Here is a 22,592-nt window from a genome sequence, read left to right on the forward strand (position 1 = left end):
TAATAAAAGAATGAAAACACCAACATTTCCCCCAACACACACACAAACACTACCTCGTGTCATAATATATATATTGTTTATATTTACATAAAAAATCATTGCTGTTGCTACGGTTTCTCAGTCTCCAATGAAATGTTTGTAAGAATGAACTTCACAGATATATGATACAATCAAATTAGTTTAATCTCTGGATATTTCACTAGCTCCCAGTTTTGCATTTACAACATGAACATTGTCATTGCTTCTACAAAAACACACAAAAAAGTGAGAACTGTCCAGTTCAAAGTCTGGATTTTTTGACATTTCCAGCATAGTTTTACTATGCTTTTTAAGTTATCATTTTTTATTCACATTATATAGATTAAATTTTTATAGTTGGCAGAGATGGTAGAAATGTTGGCTAGGTCGGCTGAAACCTAAGGAAGAACTGCAGCTGGAAACATTTTTAATTGTAGGCTGGTGTGACCAGGAGGCTGGCATCCAGCTGAAATTGACCTTGGGGCACTACAACCCGAGGCTGTCATACTGCGGGTTGTGGTAGGACCAAAATGCAGAGAAGTACTCCAGGAAACGAGGAGAGTGAAGGTAAACAAGTTTTAATTCTTACCCATACAGAGTACAGACAGCAGGATTATTTGACCAGAACATCAGACCAGACACAACAGCAAAACATGGAACCCGCAGGAAACAAAAAAGAAACAAAAAAGTACCCGGAACAGGGCCAGAAACAAAACCAAAACAAAGTTCAGGAGGACGACCAGAAGGACCTCCAGTGCAGACACAGAGTTCAGGCGGACGGCCCCAAGGTTGTCCCATGTAGACACAGAGTTCAGGCAAAGGCCGAGACAAAGTCTAGGAGGTCCGCAACAAAGGCACAGGCTGTCTGGAGGCCAGCAGCTCCACGAAGAAACTTGCCAGGAGGCTGGCCCAGATGTGTAGAGGACCCTCGGAGCAGCCGATTACGATGTCGGCCACGATGAAGCCGGTGGTGGAGCCCATGAGACCTAGAACTTAGCAGACTTGAAACCATGGTGGAGCTCAGGAGAGAGCAGGACAGGAACCGTTGGGACCCTGGAGAGCGGTGCAGAAACCGCCTGACCCCTGGAGAGCGGTGCAGAAACTGCTGGGACCGTCGGCGAGGCCTCGGAGATCCGTGGCAGAGCCCTGGAGATCTGCAGCAAAGCCACAGAAATCTGCGGTGGAGCCACTGAGGCTCAGCAGATGGAGGCAGTGCGTCCTCGCACTCCTCACAGACAGGAATGGGAAGTGGAGGAAGCTTGTCCTCGAGCTCCCCCGGGACAGGAACAAGAAGTGGAGGCGGCTCGGCTACAAGCTCCTCCGGGACAGGAACTGGAAGTGGAGACAGTCCGTCCCCGAATCACTCACAGGCAGGAACAGGATGTGAAGGAGGCTTGTCAACGGACTCCTTTGAAACAGGACCAGGATCAGGACCAGGAATAGGCCGAAGTGACAATGGCTGATCAGGGGTGTAGCCAGGAGCCGAAGTGTCGTGCCGACCCTCAGTGGAGAGGGGAGTGGAGGAGGGAGCAGGAAGCTGCCACATGGATGAGGCAATCTCCTCCAGAGCTTTCTGATGCTCTGTTTCGGTGGTGAAGTGAGTCAAGGGATCCTGGGGGAAAAAGCTGGCCCATTCCTCCAACCAGTCCTTCAGGAGATTAGCTGCCTCTAATCTCCGCCATGAAGAGCTGGGAGAAGTCTGGAGGTTTTGCAATTATTGCACCTTTTTTGAACTCCTTCTGTAACCTACTTGCTTGGTCTATAGTGCTGGTTCCTTCTGTCATAATGAGAGTTGTAGTAGGATCAAAATGCAGAAAAGTATACCAGGAAATGCGGAGAGTGAAGGTAAGCGAGTTTTAATTCTTGCCCTTATAGAGTCCAGACAGCAGTGTTATTTGACCAGAACATCAGACCAGACACAACAGCAAGACATGGAAGACACATCAAGGAACCAACAGGGAACAAAAGCAACTAAGGAACTTATATACAGACAGAACAGCAGGGAGAACCAATGAAACGACGAGACCAGGCAATCAGGGAGAACAAGGAACAGGTGTGACCCAGACTGCAGGGAGACAGAGCAAAACACAAACACAGGCTCAGACACTGGATGGGCATGACAGAGGCTTGATCCTAGAAAGATGTGCTTAGGCTTGTTGGAAAGCAGAGTTCCTACAGAGAAATTTAAGATGTAAAGATTTAAGCTGGATTTAATTTTCATCACTGAATTTATGTTGGCAAATATGCTATCCTAAAAAGTTACATTTTCCCTTCAAAATGGCTCACTCTGGAAAGGTTGGCTGTGCTTGGCAGCTGGCTGCACCCCAGACACTTGGTTCTTGTTTGTCATTGTGTTGGCCTGTAATATACTGGTGGTCTCCCCAGTGTCTACCCCATATCTTCCCCTTTTGATCACTTGAGAGAAGCACCACCCCGTTGGACAATCACTGGGAATAGGTCAGCATTGAAAATGAATGGGTGGTTTATACTGCCTCATATGTTAATAACTAATGAGAACAACAACAACAATGATTTAGACCAATAATGTCTCATGAATGCTATTTTTATTACTGCACATGGTTAGTGTTTCTCTGTTTGAGTGTGTTTAGAATGGAAAACTTGGGTTATTTTCTTAACAACATTTACCTGTAGTAGTAATACAAAAATTACCACATAACACATTAAAATTGGTTTGTTTTCAGCCACCTAAGTCTAAAAGAAGTGGAACCAATCTTTTTTCAACGATTAAAATAATACATATATTTCTTTTAAATTGACTATATAAATGTAGAAGCCCACATACTACTACTACTACTAATAGGAGTGTAATAGCACACAAAATCACAGTTCGGTACGTACTCTGGGATCAAAGCCACTGTTCGGTATGTGTTTGAATCACTTCAATTAAGAGGAACAAATGAAAAATGGTTGCTATAGAACTGACTAAAGATTTAGTCCAAATTATTTTAAAGCCACTGAATGGAAGGAAATTAAACCACCTAAAAATTGTTAGTTTTATGGTTTACAATTTTTATGAAACTGTGAAGACACTTTAGAGTTGTTTTGACATTAAGACAATTCAGTGTACTAGATATACTTGTACTAGTTAAATGGCATCTGGATAAGGACTTTAGCTGATTTTTCTCCAGTACCAGCGATGTTTACATTCAGCTTGACAGCGATGTTTACATTCAGCTTGACATTGTTTCAGATGAGTAATTCAGTTAAGTGCATAGCGAGCTACAGTACTTACTTGAAAAATGCATGTGCTGATATAAAGTTTTTGTTTGGTCCACCTTTCTTCCTCCACTGTAGCTGAAAGAGAAACCTTAATGTTCCAAATAGCAGAGTTTAGATAGCTGCGAGTCCTCTCTGTTTTGTTTTGCTCTTAAAGTTTCTCTACAGAACACTGCATTGCGCACGTTGTCCACATAAACATTCTGCATTTGTTCAGGTATAAAGCAACACTCTATTTGTCTGGTCCATGTCCATCCTGAACTGGCAGGGTTGCACTGGAAATTTTCAGTATGAATGCATGTATTGTTACACCCCTAACTACTACTGTAACAATTTAGATCATGGAGCAAAACACCTGTGCTAGCATTCCTTTTAGTGGATCATGCTTTATTTAAATTAGTTTTAAATATAACTGCTTTCACCTGAAGAATTAGCATGCTCAACACCAATCACCTGGCTGTGATTAAGATTTCTAATTATAAAACATTACTTGGGTTTCTCGGCCTAATATATTTGGAAACACATGCTGTTCACACAAACACATAATGTGCTTTAACCAACAATTCTCATGCCACCAACCTCTACTTTAGGGGAAGTTGAAAGCAAAGTACAGTTTGTGAAGGAAACCACACCTACTCGCTGGTGCAGATACAAGATGACAGCTGGGTCAAAATCAAAACCCAAGAAAACTTCACAAAGCACATCAACTCTGTGAACAGTAGCATCAACTTCAAAAGGGAGGATGTCAGGGGAACAGGCTGCCTTTTTGTGCTGTGCTCAGCACATTGCGGACATTCAGGTAAACACTGAAGTTTATAGGAATACACACACAAGCCATCACCTACACTTATACTCCCACTCTCCCTTAAATATATGAAAGGCTGGTAGGGAAGTATGAAAACCCCAAAGCCCAAGGCAGAGAATGTCCCAACTAAGGCACAGGAATAAGAAAAGGAGCACACAGATTTTAATAAAGCACTTAATATCTGTGGACGCCCCACATGGGACTTCTTCAAGTCAGCCAAGAAATAATACAACACCACCCCATTTATAACACAGAGTCTGCAACACACCTCAACTAAAAGCTACTGTGCAACTGCTGCTTTACCTGCCCACGGTTCACACTGAAATTCAAAAGCACCATATCCATCCCAGATTCTGAGTCTGCCTTTCCCTCGGGGGAAATTAGTGCTGTTACTCCTCACTCCCTGCTTTCTTGTTCTTGTTACTCCCTTATGCTGAAAAGGTCAGAGCCCAGATACCATACACCAGAATAGAGTATAGTCTACTTTCAAATGATGAGCTATGTTACTTATTTAAATAAACAGCCTCAAAGATACCCATTAGGTCCAGTTTTAGCTGGGACATAGATTGTTTTTTGTTAACTAGAAAGCCACTAGGCTGACACGTTGGTCTAACTACTATCAAAAGGTTGGTATGACAGTAACATATGTCGCCACTGGCATGTTTCCTTTATTTTTTTATGACCCAAAAGGACTTCTGTCTGCCTCAAACTAAGGTAAAGAAGAAAGTCTTACCAGCTACAGTTCAAAGACTGTGTGTTACTAATGAAATGGCTGGAAGTCAGAACATCTTATAAATTTGTGTTTTCTTCTAGAACAATTAAAAAATAAGTTTTGAAGACATCAAAGTTTTTCTCAGTAAATACAATATATTTCTCACAGGGTTATTCATATAAATTGTGCAACATGTCAGGAGAAATACGAAAGGAAATTAAAACAATTAAGCCTGTAAATTGTGAATAATAAAATGAACAATTAAAGAAACAAAGTTGCAAAAGGCATAAAAAGCAAGAAAAACGCTAAAAATTCAAAGCATTTAGAAAACAACATTTAGAATTGATGGTATCAAAAAGGGTTCTCTGTATCAAGGTATCACACAAGAATTCAATTCAATTCAAAAATACTTTATTGATCCCCGAGGGGATATTAGAATTCCAGTACAACCCATCCAGACAGACAACATGACAGAAGACATGGATATGACGGGTCACCGAGGCTTTGCTGCCCACTCATAGGCGCTGCCCTTGATAGATTGAAAAAGAGACCACATTAGGTAAGAAGAGCATCTTGTTTACATAACACCCAGGAGAGGTTGAAGATAGCCGGCCATCCCAGGCCGTGCAGGGGAGCCAGATTCAGATAACAATTATTGTTTTCGGTCAGGCCAACTCTTAGTTTTCCGTCAGCTTTGAGAGTCTCACTGGTGCTTCTCAATGGCAAATCCAAACAGCCAAATTCCAGGTCCTCTCTGCCCGATCCGAGTGAACAACTTTCTCCAAGATTTATCCCATTTCACCCCTGAGTCCAGGAACCGCAACCTGCCTGCGATCCTAAGGATCACATCCAGTCTGTGATTCAGCTCACATAACATCTCAGTCTGAGTGTTGATCACTCTGCAGATCCATTCATACATGCCAGGCTGCCTTACAATGGCCAGAACACCTGCTGACGTTTTCCGAATTTCTCTATATGCCAGGTAACCGCCGACTCCAGAAAGCAGAAATCCTGTTATCAAACATCCAATTGTGTACACATCTTCGACATCCTCGACTGACAATATCGACAGACACACAATCCACAAGAAGCACCATTTGATAGCTAAAGGTAAAGAGCCCTCTCAAGATCTTTACAAACCTATTGTTGCAAAGCATGTGGATTATTATATATGTATTTCTAAATTGGATTTTTCAGTAAGCACTGCTATGACCAGGGAAAGTAGAAGCTACAGTTGTTTTCACACAAAGTAATGCACTCAGTGAGGTCTCATTGCCCACTCACTGCACAAGACTCCACTGCTGAAGAAAAAGGTATGTTAAGCTCAATAAAAGCCTGCTACATTTGGATAAGCCTATTAAATACTGGGAGAATATAGTCTAGGTCAGATGAGACCAGAATTAATCTCTTTGGATCTCATTTCGCAGACCATGTTTGGAGATGGAACAGCACTGCATATCACCACAAACACTATATACCAACAGTTAAGTTTGAAGATGAGAACATGATGGTGTTGTAATGTCCTTTGAGCATATGGGAAAGACAAACTTAAATACAGAAAAGCTTATTCTTTATTGGAATCTGATGATAAATTGAGGGTAATCTTTTAGCCAAGACAATAATCCTTTTGAAAATCTGTGGAAAACAGAAGATCAGAGTCCTTAGAAGAAGACCCAAGAACCATCAAGATCTGAAGATAGTTTTTGTTGAAGAATGGGTTGAGGTTACACTTCAGTAATGCATGAGACTAGATTCCTAATATAGGAAATGTCATGAAGCTGTCATTACAAAACATGGCTTTTGTACTAAGAATTAATTACATTTGAATAAGCGCGTTCAGTGTCATTTCACTTTACTGTGGATTTGTTTTGCTTTTTTTATCAGTAGTTCCATTAGAAATATGATTCGAAAAATGTTGCCATACTTCTTTTCCTCAGTATATTTATTTCACATTTTTGAACAATTTAAGTATTTCAGTGAGAAAAACTTTACAGTAAAACTAGGTAGTAATTTCACTCACCCCATTGATAGGAAAGGTTTTCCAATCCAGTTCTCCCAGAACTGTTGTTGTGTCCAAAAGAACCACTGCAGATAGAAAAGAGGTGTTGGGAAAAATTTATAAAAAATGTAAAATATGTGTTGGTAGAGCAGAAGATCAAAAAAATGACAGTGGACAAAGTAAGGGAATAAGTGCAGGAGAGGTTGTACAGTGAATTTCAGAAAGAGGAGAGATGGAGGTGACAAGAGAGACAGAGAGCACACAGTAGTTATTAAGCTGTCAATGAGGAGCTTACATAAGCTGCAAAGCTCTTATCAGATTCAACCACCTATGAAATAACAGCTCTCAGAGAAGTCTGGGACAACTCTAGCCCAGATACTCCCTCTTTCTGGATGAAGTTTAGAAATCTGTACTTTGCTTTTCCGAAGTCATGAATTTTCTGCAACATGACATCACAAACGAAAAATAGAGAAACAATGGGGAAAGACAGAAGAACTAGAGAGGCAATAAACAGTCAAATTAAGAAAATACACGGATTTTAAAAATGGAATTTATAGCAAATAATAAAAAAAATAATTGAAAAAACAAACAGAATATATAAAATTTTTATTATCTCCTCAGCCTGGGTTTATCAGATTATGCACGACGTAAAAAAAAAAAAAACTAGTCTTGAATACAGTAGGAAGAACTATGTGTTTAAAACATTGCAAGAGAGCTGGAGCATGTTGATGAGTTTCACACAGTAAACAGAAATTTTGTTCGGTCACAGAGCAACATTTAACAAATAGCATTTGCACTAAGAAACGTACCTCTAGGACAACTATATTTTTCCACAAGGTGGCAAAAGACAGAAAAAAATATTGCCCTCTACTACATGAAACACTAAAAATCAGCAAAAAATGCTGTTGCATGTGCCAAACTCACACTTTGGCAGTAGTGGCCTGATTTGTGTAAATTGTGTAAATAAAAAAAACATAGTACCCATACAGAAGATAATGTCTTTCCTAAACATATTATTTGTTATCTAAAGTGCAGAAAGGGAGAGACAGGGAAAAAGACAAGGATGCATGTTTGCACATAAAACCAATTTATAATCCCAAGTTATTCAACCAAACGTCTCCTTTTACAGAATCAAAGTACCTTTAAATAAAAAATGTTAACTCCACAGTAAAATGCATGCTTTAAAGCTATGAACTTTTTACAATATAGTCACAGTTTTAACCAATAGTGATTATTGTCGAATCATACAAATCTTTTACATATCTATACTTACTTTTAAGTGGGTTTTTAAAACACAGGCAAAACCCCTTTCCAACTACAATGTAAACACCAAACTAGTTTGATTTTCACTTTAAACAGTGTCTTTATTATCCCAAAGTTCATTAAATAAGCATCAAATCAAACATTTAGAATACACAAGGGGAGAGATTGTTCACTATTTCTTTCATCATTCAGTCACCCTTTTTAATATGTGACCTACTGCTTGTTGATGTAATTCATATCAGACTAATTAAATACATTTACCACATTAATATTAAATCTCTAAAATGGCTTAAAGGCAATTTGAAGTGAAAGATAAGACTGAATATAAAAAGGCTTCAAATTCCCTAAGAGTAAATCTATACTAAAAATGATTCCTAAAAACATGATATATGCATTTTTAATTTATCTGAACACTGTGAAACATTGCGTGAACATTGCTGATGGATAGAAGATCCTAAATAATCCACGTACATCAAGTCAGCTTATAAATGGAAGGGATGAGGTTTAGAAGCCCGACAGCTTTGATCTTTTCAAATTATGATGGCAAGACAAAAGTGCTGAACGAAAGTCACATACAGAAATATGCTGAAGGTGTACATAATTATTTTCTGCAAATCAGCAGCCAATGGCTAGCTCAAAACAAAAAACTAAACCAAATTTTTACTTTTTGTTTTTTTTAAGATAAACTATTTCCTTTAGACCTAGCCCAGGTAGTAAACTTCTTTAATTAATCGGTTAGGAAAAAATATATACTTAACGTTTTTGTATTTTACAGTTTTTTTTTTATTATTGGTTGTTTGTTTGTATTCAGATATTTAAAATTATTTGTTATTCTAAATATAACTTATTTTTAATATTTTTTCAGTATGCAAGTGATAATATAATTTGTTATTAAAATACTTTATTTATATATTTTTATTGGCAGTTTTTAATATTGGCCATAGGGGCAGTTGCCCAGGACTGTATCAGAAATGGGTGCACCAAATGAAAAAAAAAAGTACTTATGTGTCTGTTGTCCCCTGAAGAAGTTTTCTATTGATTTTATTTTACTCTTTTTCTATTTATCTATTACAGTCAATGGGAAGTTTACACTTGCTTGTGTTGAGTAGACACCCCCTTCTTGCTACTGAGAATAGAGAGACTAGCTTTTGTGAATTGTGCAGCAAGGCACTGCATTTTATCCCACCCCAGAACCTCAGATAATTTCTTGTATTGTAATAGGTTGGCGGGGCAGAAGAAACAGAGCTTGGCCGCGGTGCCATACCACCATTGCTTGTATATTGTTCTTCAGTGGATCATGGACACTATCAATAAACAGATCAGTTCAATGCCACAATGAATAATCTAAGCAAAAATTATTAAGCACATTATATTGGAGAACTTTTGAAATAAATTAATTCATCATATAAAAATTAGATTGGAGATTGTTTTGTGAGATAAAAGAGGTAGAAAAAATTGGTCAAACTAAAACCTGCAAAATAAATCAATTATACTAGTTACTTTGATAAGAGTACAAGAGAAAAAATGACAGAAAGTAATTTGTGGCAATACAAAAGCTTATCAATGATATCTGACATTTTACATTGATTTCATTGATAGCCTATATCAGGACAGTTAGGTGTTGTGTGCTGTGATAATTAAAAAAAGGGGAGCTGGCTTTGTTTAGCATCCAACAAATTTGTGTAACAGCATTACCCGCCAGTTGGGAAAATTAATCCATTAAATCACACCTGTGGGTGCGCCTTTACCTGCTGTGAGTGCATGTTAAAGCCCCACATCTACAGGCTTACCTTGTAACTTGCTTTTATTCTTGACGCTGTGATCATAAACGCAAACATCAGTTGGTGCTCTTGGGTGGCATCATTAACCACCGTACAGTCATGCCAATAATTCACACCTCTTAAAGCTAATTTGACACAAACATCATTTCAAAAAGGCACAAACAAAGCCGAGTCTGATCTCAATATTAATGCCTGCAGGTATTTTTGCATGAGCGTCCCAACAAGTGTTTGTTCGCCTGAATCCAAAATAGCATTGCGTACATACAAACATAAAGCCTGTAGCTGTCTGCACTCTGGTCACGGCTCAGGCATGAGGAGAGGCATTATCAGGCATTTGCTATAAGCCCCCTGAGCCAATTTGATGTGATGAATGTGCAATTTCCTTTGTCTCCACACAGCAAGTTAATTACAATATCTATCAATAAAGTATGTCCCACTTCAGTGGTCGACATTATAGACCAAAGAGTCACATCTTCTGATGATCTGTCGCTCCGGTGCACCGTAGACTTCGTCAAACCTAGATACTTTATGGGGGGCCAGGCTGTTTTAAGAACTGCCTAGATAGCCACAGAAGATAAACAGACTTCACTTAGCCTCAATTCCTTGCTGGCAATTAAGAAGTGAATTATAATAAGGCTTACTTCCTTATGGTTTAAAGGAGTACAAAGAGAGAGATAGGGGAGGGAGAGACAGACCACGAGACACAATGATATTGATTTTTCTACCAAATTAGCACAATCTTTCATAATAAGAAGCAATGTCCCATTGCGTGTTTGACAGCAGCAGATTTTTTCACTTATTCCTTTCATACAACCTTTTCCTACGCAAACACATAACAATACACTTACACAGCAATACAGTCAGAAAATGATTTAAGACAGAAAATATCCATGGAGCCAAAAAACAATGAACCAAGACTCAAGTGGTGAATATAATGCACAGATTTTCTCAAGTGCCCACAGACACAGAAATGCAGCAGCTCCAGTTTTCAAAAGGCCAAATCAAATTAGTTTAACATTAATCTCTTCAGAGATTTTCTGGAAACTAAGATATGCTCACATAATATTTAACTCCTCAATGTGCATAAACAAAAATTAGGATGTTCAGTGTGAGATAGTCCTTCTATTACTATCTGTTGATGTTATTAAATCTTGATTGCTATGAGTAACAATAAATTTAGTGCTGAAAACGGAAAATACAAAATTGTTAAGGATTAAAAAATCACAACCTTCCTTGAATCTACTTTTATTACATATGCAGTAAAAGGGACTGATGCACTATTATTTAGGACATGATCAAAACCATTGTTTAGTTGCTTAGTTGCAAAATAACCCTAACCCTAACAATACTAGGGGATTTTGATCACATTATGCCAAAATATCACTGCCCAATGCCGTTTTAAATGATTGTCAGAGAAAAACACAAAATTGGTTATTATTATTAACCAACTATTAGCTTGGTTTTAGATTAACTTGATGAACTTTAACTGTTATTTAGATATTTATTTCCCATGAAAACCATAATGAAGAGCATTTTGATCATCCAGTCTAATAAAACATATGTCCATCTCTGTGTTTGATAAAAGTAGAAACAGTCTTACTATGGAAATGTCTTTAGGCAATACAATAAACTTTTGGTGACAGGTTTGTTGTAAATCTCAAGCAAGACACTCAAAGTCCATTCCTTCTGTTTTATTGCCATGGTTTGCAGTTTTTTACCTCAGATTTTTAAAGCTTGTAGAAAAAATAACACAACCATGATACACTGTTTTTATTGTTTTCCAGTACAAGCATTTAGGGATTAAAAACATTTTGACATAAAAGATAGCTTTGAGGAACACAAAAGTAAATGTTTCCCTTTTTATGAGCATACCTCACAAATAATCTAATGCAGGTGAGGTATGGTTTAAAAAGCTAAAACTGATCTAGAAAGGTTAGCAAGACTATGAAATCTGGTTCAATCCCTTGTAAGATTATTGTCTTGACTTTACCTCAAACTACCAAGGTGGCATGTGTGCTGTATACCAGTAATGCCTAATGATGTATATTCTACACGTACTAATTTTCGTTTTGGAAGCACTTTACCTTCATCTAGGGCATACAGTTATGCCCAATGATGCCAAATTTAATTAATATACATACCAATTACCCAAATGTATATATTTTTTTGCTAATGATAATTAATATCTGCTTAACTCAGAATGTGCTTGACAACAAAAACATAAAAAATTGGTTTTATATATAATATATATGTTTTTGGAGTAAAAATTAACACTTTCAAGGAACTTTTTCATAAAAAGGCAGGTTGGAGACAGGTTGATATTTATCAAACATGTCAATGCTTTCTAATTAAAGCAGGCAATTTAAAAGCTTAAAACAGTCAGTCAGTCAGTCAGTCATTTTCTACCGCTTATTCCATAGTGGGTCGCGGGGGAGCTGGTGCCTATCTCCAGCAGTCTATGGGCGAGAGGCGGGGTACATCCTGGACAGGTCGCCAGTCCATCGCAGGGCAACACACAAACAACCATGCACACACTCATTCATACACTTAAGGGCAATTTAGAGTGACCAATTAACCTAACAGGTTAGGTTAAGTTTAAAACAACCATGAAAATTTAAAAGAAGATCTGACTTGTCTGAGCAACAGAGAATGTCAAGTTTCAGTGGGGAAAACAGAGTTCCAACATCATCCATGACAAAATTCCTCTCGGTTTGCTCTTGTAAAAACAGATTTTCTAGTATGCTACAATTCAAATGTTGGTGTTTAAAGAGCTAAGACAAAACACTAGGAATTTAAGAAATGTTTAGACAAACTATATGAAACAAGAGAAAAAAAGCAACAGACACCCAAAACATGTCATGCATTTTGATTTTTAACAACAAAACTTCTTTTTTTTAAATAAAGCATGTCAAAAAATAGATTTATGTTTAGTTTTCTATTGTGAAGCAATGTAACTCTACTGCAGGTAGTCAATCAAAAAGGATATGTTGATGCATTTTGAGTGCATTTTTTAAACCATGACAGTTTCCTGATTTCTTATGCTGCCTCTTCTAAGTAATCTTTATTGTCCAAGCTTAAGCAGATAATTTATACCACTAAACTTTAAACAGCAACTGAAAGAGCAATAAAACAAAAATAGACAGGAGAACCGAACCTAAAAAAGCCACATGGTAAGCCAAAAGTATAGTTTTCAAATATTAACTTTTCTTTGACATGTGAAGATTCACTATGATTCACCATTGAAAACGGAAGAAAAATGTTGTTTTCTACTTGTTAAAGCACTGATGGGCACATCACCCCATTAGATCTCCAGTCTGCTCCTATATGATTCCAGTGTATGTTCATTTAAAAAAGAGTAGTTGGGCTGTTGTTTATGTTTGGGACTTATTTACATTAATCTCACTTAATTATTTTGGTTTAGTGATGACAACTTACTTTTATAGGTTCAGTTAACTTAAATTCAAACATTTTCATCCTAAGGTAACCTTTTACTTTGAGTCCAAGTGAACCAGTTAAGTCTACTGCAGCTTTAGTATCCTACATGTGACGTCATGACGTAAACTTCGCCCGAGGCCGGCGTTGCTTTTTTAAGGGTCAGCTTTCCTGGACATTGCGGAGGTAATGCTTGGGTGATCTTCATAGTGTGTAGTGCAAAGCTAATTTAATCTGATGTAACTTCACTGCCCCTATTGTTGTGAGCTGCTGCTGCAGCCAGTGAAGCCATCTCTCAGGTGCTGCTTATAGATGATATGACGTAAAAACGGCATAATATCCCAACAGTTAGCGCTAAGTTGGCATTTTGTTTAAATAAATGTAAGGAATTTTTGACAGGGATCCAAGCTAATCTACTGACTACTCAGAAGGCAGCCATGACAAAAGGCAGTTTTTCATAATGTAAACCAAATTGGACCTCAATGATCAGCAGTTTTGAATTATAATTTATATTTGCAAAACATCATTGATAACAACCAGTTTGCATACAAATCTGGGCTTCAACAAGAAAATGTCACATGGTAATAGATCATTTCAACATCCACATCAAGTTTTATTATGAGGTTTGAGCTGTTTGATGTGATGACATAAGCATGAAAAACTCTTCCACTACTTAGAATGATGCTGATAAAAACAATAAGAATTTGTAAATACTCACAACTCCACTTAAGGAGAAAAGCAAAATCCCTTGTGAAGTTTCAAAAGATGGGCGGCAAGGTATCACTATTGCCTTGTAGCAAGAAGGTCCTGACTCCCGGCCTGGGGTCTTTTTGCATGGAGTTTGCACGTTCTCCCCCAGTACTCCAGCTTTCTCCCACAGTCCAAAAACATGACTGTTAGGTTAATTGGTCTCTCTAAATTGCCCTCGGATATGAATGGGTTTGTGAATAGTCATTTGTTCTGTGTGTGTCTGTGTTGGTCTGCGATGGACTGGCGACCTGTCCAGGGTGTAACCCGTTTCTTGCCTGTAGTCTGCTGGAGATAGGCAGCAGCACCCACACAACCATGTATGGAAGTAGCAGGTGTAGAAGTTGGATGGAAGGAAGTTTCAAAAGAAATGTCAAATATGCTCAATGCATAATCATTTATGCAAAACTGTTCATTAATTTGTGATGTTTCCACAATAAGATTCAAATGTTACTTTTATGCAATGAAGATTTCTTTTTCTGATTAGCATGAAAGTATTTTATGCCTATCAGAAAAAACTCAAATAACATGCTAAAACACACATTTAAGATGGCTAACATTCCAGCTGTATTTTAATATAGCATGAGCGATAGCGTGAGTGATATTGTACTTTTGGATAATTAAGTGTTTTATTTTGGAAAAACTTAATATTTTGAGTTGAGTTTCCATAAAATTAAGTCAAAGGGGCGTGACTTATTTATCTGAAAGAAACGATGAAATCATTTAAGTAAATCTAACTTAAATCTTTATGTTAAACAAACTTAATCAATTAAGGGCGCGGCGCTGATGCTGTAGGGGTTAAGCGCGCGACCATATACGGAGGCTACAGTCCTCGAAGCGGTGGTCCCGGATTCGAGTCCTGAACCCCGTGACATTTGCTGAATGTCTTCCCCTCTATCTACCCCTCTTTCCTGTCTGCCTACTGTCAAAAAATAAAAAATAAAGGCCACTAGTGCTGAAAAAATATCTAAAAATAAAAAACTTAATCAATTAACTTGGATAAACTTAATTCAGTTACTTGTTACCAAATGAAGCAATTTATTTAAGTTGGATGAACTTGTCTCTTTTTAGAGTGTATAACACCTGGTCTTAGGTCCCATACAGAGCAGGGCAAAACTGCTTTTCCAAAATATGTTCCTTATGTGCGGAATGATCTCCTGTTTTATCACTCTCACCTGGTCATTTAAAAAAAAAACTCTTAAACCTGCTTAAGCAGAGCAGTGTAACTTATATAGATACAGCTACAGTATATGACATTAAAATGTGGACTTAAATGCTTGTTGAATAAATTATAAACCACAACTGTTCAATAGTTTGTGAATGCAATCACAGCAATTTCATTTTGTCCAAAATATTCAGATTTTGTTCAAACAACCTCTCAGTTCAGAAAAAAATCTTACTTGGAATAGCAGTTTTCAGAAAGGTGTTGTTTTTCTGTGAGTTACACATAAATAAAAGAGAGCATGAAGGGAAAACTATACTATTCTCATGACAAGAGGTTTATCATAGTTTAATTTACTGACTGATTAAGACAACACATATTAAAAGAAAACACAATTCCCAAAAAAGCTATGAAGTGCGCATCTGCAGAGCTTAAATATCTAGTCATCCCTTGAACGACTTCAAATTTTGTCGTTTTGTCAAGGAGGGTATTAATCAGAGGACACCCCAAGACACCCATAGTAACTGCAGGAGCTGGACAGATCTAGACACAGTACAACTATTAGTAATGCTGTCCATAAATAAAAAGTAAGCTATTGTTAAAAGGAAAGCCATGTAGGGGAACAGACCAAATGTGGAAGATGATTTTCTGGTAAGATGTTACCATTTTGGCCTCCTTCCAAAATGCCATGAGAATAAAGTTATACTGTGGGTCAGCTTGAACACACCACCCATTGAGTAAAACATGGTAATGGTAGCATTGTGTTGTCATTTGCATCAGAGACAGTGAAGCTGGTCAGAGTTGATGAAACAATGAATGGATCAATCTTGGAAGATAATATGTCACACGGTTTAAAAGACCAGAACCCTTAACATAAAACCAAAACAACTTTCAAATGCTTCAGATCACACTATAATCACATGTTAAAACAGGTTGAAGTCTAGACCCAAATTCAACTCTTCATCCAATCTGACTGAAATTTAGCTATTTTGCAACGAATAATGGGCAAAAAGTTGTCATGCAAATCTGATTGAGATAAACCCTGAAATAATTGCAGCTAAAACAGCATCTAAAGGTTGCTTGACAAAGTAATAACTCGGGGTGTGTTTAAAGTTTAAAGGGTGTGAGTACTCTTTAAAGACACTAAACCTGGGCCCCCCAGGAGCATTTTAGAGTCAGAACAGATGCCTGTTTTCTGCTCTATAAAACCAATCAATCAGAAATAGTGGAAATGCATTATTAAAATGCTAACCTTTCAAAAATATAAGATGCAAATTTATAAAAGTAAATTAAAGTTAACTGCAACATTGTTTTAAAAGGGGATGGCAGGATCAAACTAAACACTTTAAATCAAATAGCTTACCACATGAAAGGATGAGCATCTTAACTGGAACATGCTGTAAGTGATTTACAAATACAAAACACAGTATTCTGACTATAAAGCCTTTAATTTAAATTTCACACATCTTGTTGAATGCACACCACTTCCATAACAGAAATGTGTGCAGTGCTGTAGAGAGAAAATGAACAACAGGTCAATATTTATGAGTAACAAGAGGTCTACCAATATTTAAAGCCAGTACCTTAGGCTTTTGGACAACATCATTTAAACACAAAGACACTCAAAACCATTGCCTCTGAAAAAATGCGTTTTAGGAGTCCATTTGCAGAATGATGTAAAAACATGGTGATAAGCCCTTAGAACAGGTAGGTGACTTGTGCAGACCAGTACATAAATGCTTAATGGATTTGTTACATAACTATAAAACTGCTTTTCTGTGCTATACCGTTACAGCCACTTATTTAGTAAAATCTCAGAATAGAATATCCCGCTTTAGAGCACATTTTTAAACCTTAACATTTCGAACATGCAGAAGCGAAGGGATGTGTGACCTAATTATACTGTTTTTACATAATAATAAAAGCTCCAGGAATGAGTGTATTTCCAAATAGCCCATCTTGACCTTGAACTATACTACTGTTACAAAGACAGTTTCAGTTTCAGTATTTATTTATATAGGCAAAAAAATTGTTTTGACCTCAAAAATCTAAACTATCCATAAATAACCTGTTATATAAAGACAAAATATCCCCTCCCCTCAATTCCTCGAAGCATGAGAAAGAAGTAACATTCATTACAAAAAAGTGCCACGTATTGGCCCTTTCTCACTTTGTTTTAAACATCTCACGTTGTCATTTTTTTCCTCAGGTTTCCCCTGAGTGTACCCGCTCTTCTTCCAACCTGTCACCATCACAGGCAGACAGGCGTCCTGGAGGGAAAGCACATACACACACACACACAGACTCATACACACACACCAAAAAACGAAGAAAAGGAGACTTTGACATTTGGCTGTAGTGAGGAGGATCCTGTCGTCTTTGAAAATGTGTGTCCTAAACATTAAACATTCAGAGGAGGAATGTTAAACCCACCCTTGCAAATCTGCAAAGTGGAAGATGTCGAGAACAGATTACATTACGGGAACTTTTTGCCCGTGTGACACAGTGCAGCTGAGGAAAGATAACATTATTATGTCTTTCTCATGAATATGCATCTGCACAAACTATATCCATGTGACAGCAGGGGAGGTATGGAGAGTTTGAGATTGCTTTAGTGAATTTTGTCAAAAGTAGGCAAACATAATTAAAAAAAAGGCACATGGTTTGTCTATGCATGAGCAATCCTCGTCAGACTGGGAGAAACCTGTGAGATTTTTGTACACCATATGAACTCTTCAGAAGGAAGACGGATGCTCCTTAGCACCATCTGACAAGAGCATGACAGAGGGTGGTCCCTATTGCTGTGGTGATGTTTACAGCTCTCAGACTGTGGAGGTGAAGGACAACATCTGATTTGCTTCCATAATTCGTCTAATAATCTATTAGTAATTTTACATTAATGATCAAATTTGTGTATTCTACTCTCTTTAAAGGCAGCAATTGTTAAAAAGAATTTTAATTGACTGAGGAAGCTTACGATTTGTGTAAAAAAAACTGACAAACGATGTATTTATTAAGAACAAGACTCACATCTTTCACCATGGTCCAAATATGTTGACACAAGTCAAATTCCCTATGCGTGAACAGCTTGATCAACAAACTGTAGTCTACTTCTCATCTGACATGTTTTTGCATAGTTCAGACGTCTTTAACTACTTTAAATGGTCAGATCTGGCTCTCGGAGCCTTGTTCTCAGTGCGTAGTGGTTGCACGGTAGCACTCACCTTGGTTAGAGGTTCCCGAGTCCGACAGGACACTTTTAAGCAAGAGCAGAAACACGCAGTATTTCCCAGCGGAGCACATCGTTGAGTCAGATACAAGCGCGCTTTCAACAGCCTCCCGAATAGATCCACGGAATGCAAAGTTGACGGGGTTTCATAAAAGAGGGTGAAAATATCTTTCCAATATCCAGGGTCGGTAAGTCACTGCTGAATCCACCGGAGATGTCTTCTTCAGTCGTGCATCCCGGATTCCCCTGACAGGATGCAGGCAGACAGATGACTTAAACGACCCGAAGAGAAAATAAATTAAGCGCAAAAAGTGATGACTTGAGTTGCATTAAGTTAACAATAGAGAGTCGTTTAAGCCTTAAAACACGCACGGGTTGATGTCAACTAAGGCAATAAAAAAGTCACTTTAGTAATTTTTTTGTTTTTTTTGTTTTCGAAATATGTTATAAAGTGGAAGACATGGAGGAAAAAATCCGGACTTTACGCCTCACTTTCGGCCAGTGCATCCCTTGCTATGCCTCTGTATCAACGTTTGCATCTCCCTCTCTCTCTTCTCAGGATGGGTGAAATGCTCTTGCGCAGGCTAACAACTGGTTTTTTTCTCCATTCCACAACCAGGGATTCTGGAGCCAAGTCAAGTCCTTAGCGATATTTCGAATCATTTCTCACTTATTCGTCTTTGAAAACGCGTTGTTTCCATCAGACGGAAAGTCTGCTGGGTTATTGATTCCAGCAGGGTACAGGGGCTGCAGAGATGAGGGGGGAAACATGAAGCCGTTATTACACTGCCACTTCAAGCCTGTGCTCTAGGTTTTACCTGCATTGAATTATGTTGTAGGGATGGTAATGTGTCTGGGGCACTTTCTATTTGTGGTGGTATGGAGGAAGGGAGGCAGACAAGGCAGATGGTTTGTCACTAATTCAATGGTGGGTTCAGGGTGCACACAGAACATTGGGAAAACAAAGTCAATGTTTTTTATGTGTGTTTGTTTAAGGATTATTCGAAACAAGGGCTATTTCCTTTTATCTTCACTTCAACCACTCTTTACTGATTACCTGTAAGCTTCACAATAGCGGAGGTGACTCTTTATAAAAGTCATCTGAGATCCCCAGTCAGGGAGGAGATATAGTGACCTTTGGACTCCAAAGTAAGAGCTCAGCTGATAAGGTGCTTCCTGGACTGGAGGTTCACATTAGTCACTCTGTCTGTTTGGCTGAGCGAGGGTGAAATTGCTGTTTGTCCTGAAGTTGGGAAAAGCTCAACCAGAAAGAATCCAACAGAGAAAATAAACGTAACACACACTTGGCAAGGTTTTCTATTCTGTCCGGAACTAAGGGAAACGTGTTATTGTTGAAGTCAAGCTGCTAAGATAGCAATCTTGGCAAGAGGTTTATTTGAAAAGAGAAAGAAATGTTGAATCTCAGCTGGATTCCTGGTTAAATAAAGGTCAAAGACATAAGAAGAGAAATTAAATTGATTTCTTGGTTTGTATCAGGCTTTGCATTGACCTTTAACTTTGGTTGTTGACAGTTTGGCCATTTTTAGATGAATTCATTTTACCACAAACCAATACTAATTATTATCAAAATAAACTCTTAACAAACTGTAGAGATAATGTCTCTGTTTGAACTTGACCCTAGACTTTATTTAAAAAGTGACAATATAAAACTCAAAAATAGTTGTCACCATTTTGTGTTTTATAAGATTGTAGCTTTTAGCTGCAGTCTGTTGATTGTAGATAAAACTCTTTCAATCCAACTGTACAATATATTGAATTACAGTCATTGTCACAATTGCAGTGTGACCAATATTACAATGGCAAAATACTCCTTGGATGGAATATTTATTAGGCCAAAATATTTTATTTAAACTCTGTTTTCCAATAACATATTTGGCCACATGGACAGATTTTCGCTGCCATCTATAAGTTCATCTAAAAAATAGAATATTATTCAGTAATTTTATTTCAGTATTTCAGTTAAAGAGGTACATATATAGTATAGACTCATTAGAAATAGAATAATATATTTTCCCTGACTCTGGGCTTCAGAAAACACAGTGGACTAAATTCAGCATGGCTTCCCAAATCAGTTATGGTAAAAACGTCACACTGGATCTCAAGCAACAACTTTCTGCCTCTCCACTCCAATTCCTCAAGACTCCGGGACCTGGATTTAAAAAAAAAAAAAAAAAAAATGAAAAGCCTACTTTCATTTGAAACGATGACAGTGGACCACTGAACAACAGTTCAATCATTTTTCCTCATCTCAGATAAGACATTTTTTAGGAGTGTTTTAGGAGGGACAAGGGATGTGTTGTTCCAGAACATGAGTTGTAGTTCATTTCCTGGAGGCATCTTTGTGGCGTGTGGCTGTTAGGGCACAAACATGATTCCCATCCAAACTTTTGAATGCCTGTTGCTTAACACTTTTATTTTATTTATTTTACCAGGAATGTTCCATTGGAATTAAGAACCTCTTTTTTCAAGGGAGTCATGGGCAAGAGGCAGCAAAGGTTACACAGCTATTCCAAAAACATTACACAATTAAAATACCATACACATGAAGAAAACCAGTCACAATTCAAAGAGGTCACCTCTTTGCTTTCAGTCTGAACTTGAAAGTGCTCAATGAAATAAGTTCAGTTAATTTCCAGCCTTTTTGCGACATGTTCCATGTAGATGGAGCCAAGTAAACAAAAGCCCTTTTTTCCAGTTCTGTGCGGGGATATGGAACAGAGAGCAACAACTAATTTGAACACAAAGAGTAAGAATCAACACTTCTCTGTGTAATTAAATCACAGATGTAGGAGGGCAGCAGCCCAAGGATGGCCAATAATCTCAAGACTGAAATTATAAGCACAATTAGATGCTTTCCTAATATGCAACCCTATTTTGTACCGTTCTGTACACAGGTTACTGAAGTTTTTCAGATAAAATAAACCCATCTCTTCTCTCAGTGTGACTCAGTGGTAGCAGAATATGTTCAGCACCAAGGACAGTTACACTGACCTTCAAAATATTTTGCCTCTGTAAGTTTCATTTTATCCTCACTGGAATAGAAAGAAAATCTTTATTTACACAAGATTCATAAATGTTTCTAGAAGCATGAGTATGTAATAGATGAATACTATCACAGTAGTGGTTCATGATTGCAACTGGAAGTGCTCCACTTGCAAATATTTGAGTCAGTTTACTAAATTAAAGATTCCTGCTTTAGGTTTTCGGGGATATTTTTAAACGTCCCATATCTACATCCAACCTTTTCTTCAAATAAAACTTTCACTCGATGCAAATATAATAAACCCCAATGCTCAGTCTGTGAAACGGAATTATACTGTTTAATCTTAGACGTAACTGACCAAAAGCTGGCTTTACCTTAAGTTTTTACTTGATTCTTGGATAGCCTACAGTGGAGAGAGAACACTGAATTCGGAACATGTAATTGGTTGCAACTTGCATTTCTATGTCACATTATCATACAGACAGAACATGTATAAACAGTATAACTGGTTCTAGGTTTCTCTCATGTTCCCTGCAGTTGTTATGCACAGTTACATCCACACATGGATGTTAGAGAGAATGTTATTATTTTTCTTTAAACTTTAAACCTAACCAGGCTTTTTTATTGTCTAAGGAAATGAATTGTTTCTTCAAAACTCAGAGAAATACATTTTTTTTAGAAAAGACTAGAACTGTTTTCCTTTTTAGACAGAATTCAATCTTCAGGCCACTCTGTTCAGTCACACCATTACACAAACTCCGATCTTTGGGGGGACTCATTATTAATAAATGGTTGCTTCTACTCTAAACATACCCTTACTTAACCTTTTACCTTAAACTTAGGTATAAAAACAGAAGCCATGCCGTAAACATCCAAACTGAAAGCTTATGTTGAGTGTTGGCTGCATGCCCTCTTCTTCATGCACCCAAGGAATGTTTGCTCCAGCAACAAAGTCCACCCAGATCTTCGCTTGCAAACTGTAGCAGAGAAATAGAGCTATGGAACATTTGAGATGATACTTACAAAAGTGGATTTTCCCTGTTTACTGTCTTTATACAAGCAACACCTTCATCTGCATTTTGTGGGAACAAATAGAGAACTGAAGTGATGGTTAAAAGAAGCATCCATTTTGTGCAAATATGTTTTCTTAAACTTAATCAGTGATTTTTGTTAAATAAATATTTATAATTATTGGTGTGTGGT

The 22,592-nt window shown here is 37.6% G+C and overlaps 1 protein-coding gene across 1 annotated transcript in view; it reads right to left on the reverse strand.

Moving 5' to 3' along the window:
- Positions 1-19,123, reverse strand: part of LOC124867545 (ephrin type-A receptor 6-like) — a 75,638-nt gene extending 56,515 nt beyond the window's left edge. The window contains exons 1-2 of the mRNA XM_047364037.1: positions 18,381-19,123; positions 6,793-6,857 (exon numbers count right to left, since the gene is read on the reverse strand). Coding sequence (XP_047219993.1) covers positions 6,793-6,857; positions 18,381-18,459 — 144 coding nt within the window. The 5' untranslated portion in view covers positions 18,460-19,123. The remainder of the gene's footprint in view (positions 1-6,792; positions 6,858-18,380) is intronic.
- Positions 19,124-22,592: the final 3,469 nt, after the last annotated feature.

This window comes from Girardinichthys multiradiatus, chromosome 4 (assembly GCF_021462225.1).
Source record: "Girardinichthys multiradiatus isolate DD_20200921_A chromosome 4, DD_fGirMul_XY1, whole genome shotgun sequence".
Classification (NCBI taxonomy): Eukaryota; Metazoa; Chordata; class Actinopteri; order Cyprinodontiformes; family Goodeidae; genus Girardinichthys; species Girardinichthys multiradiatus.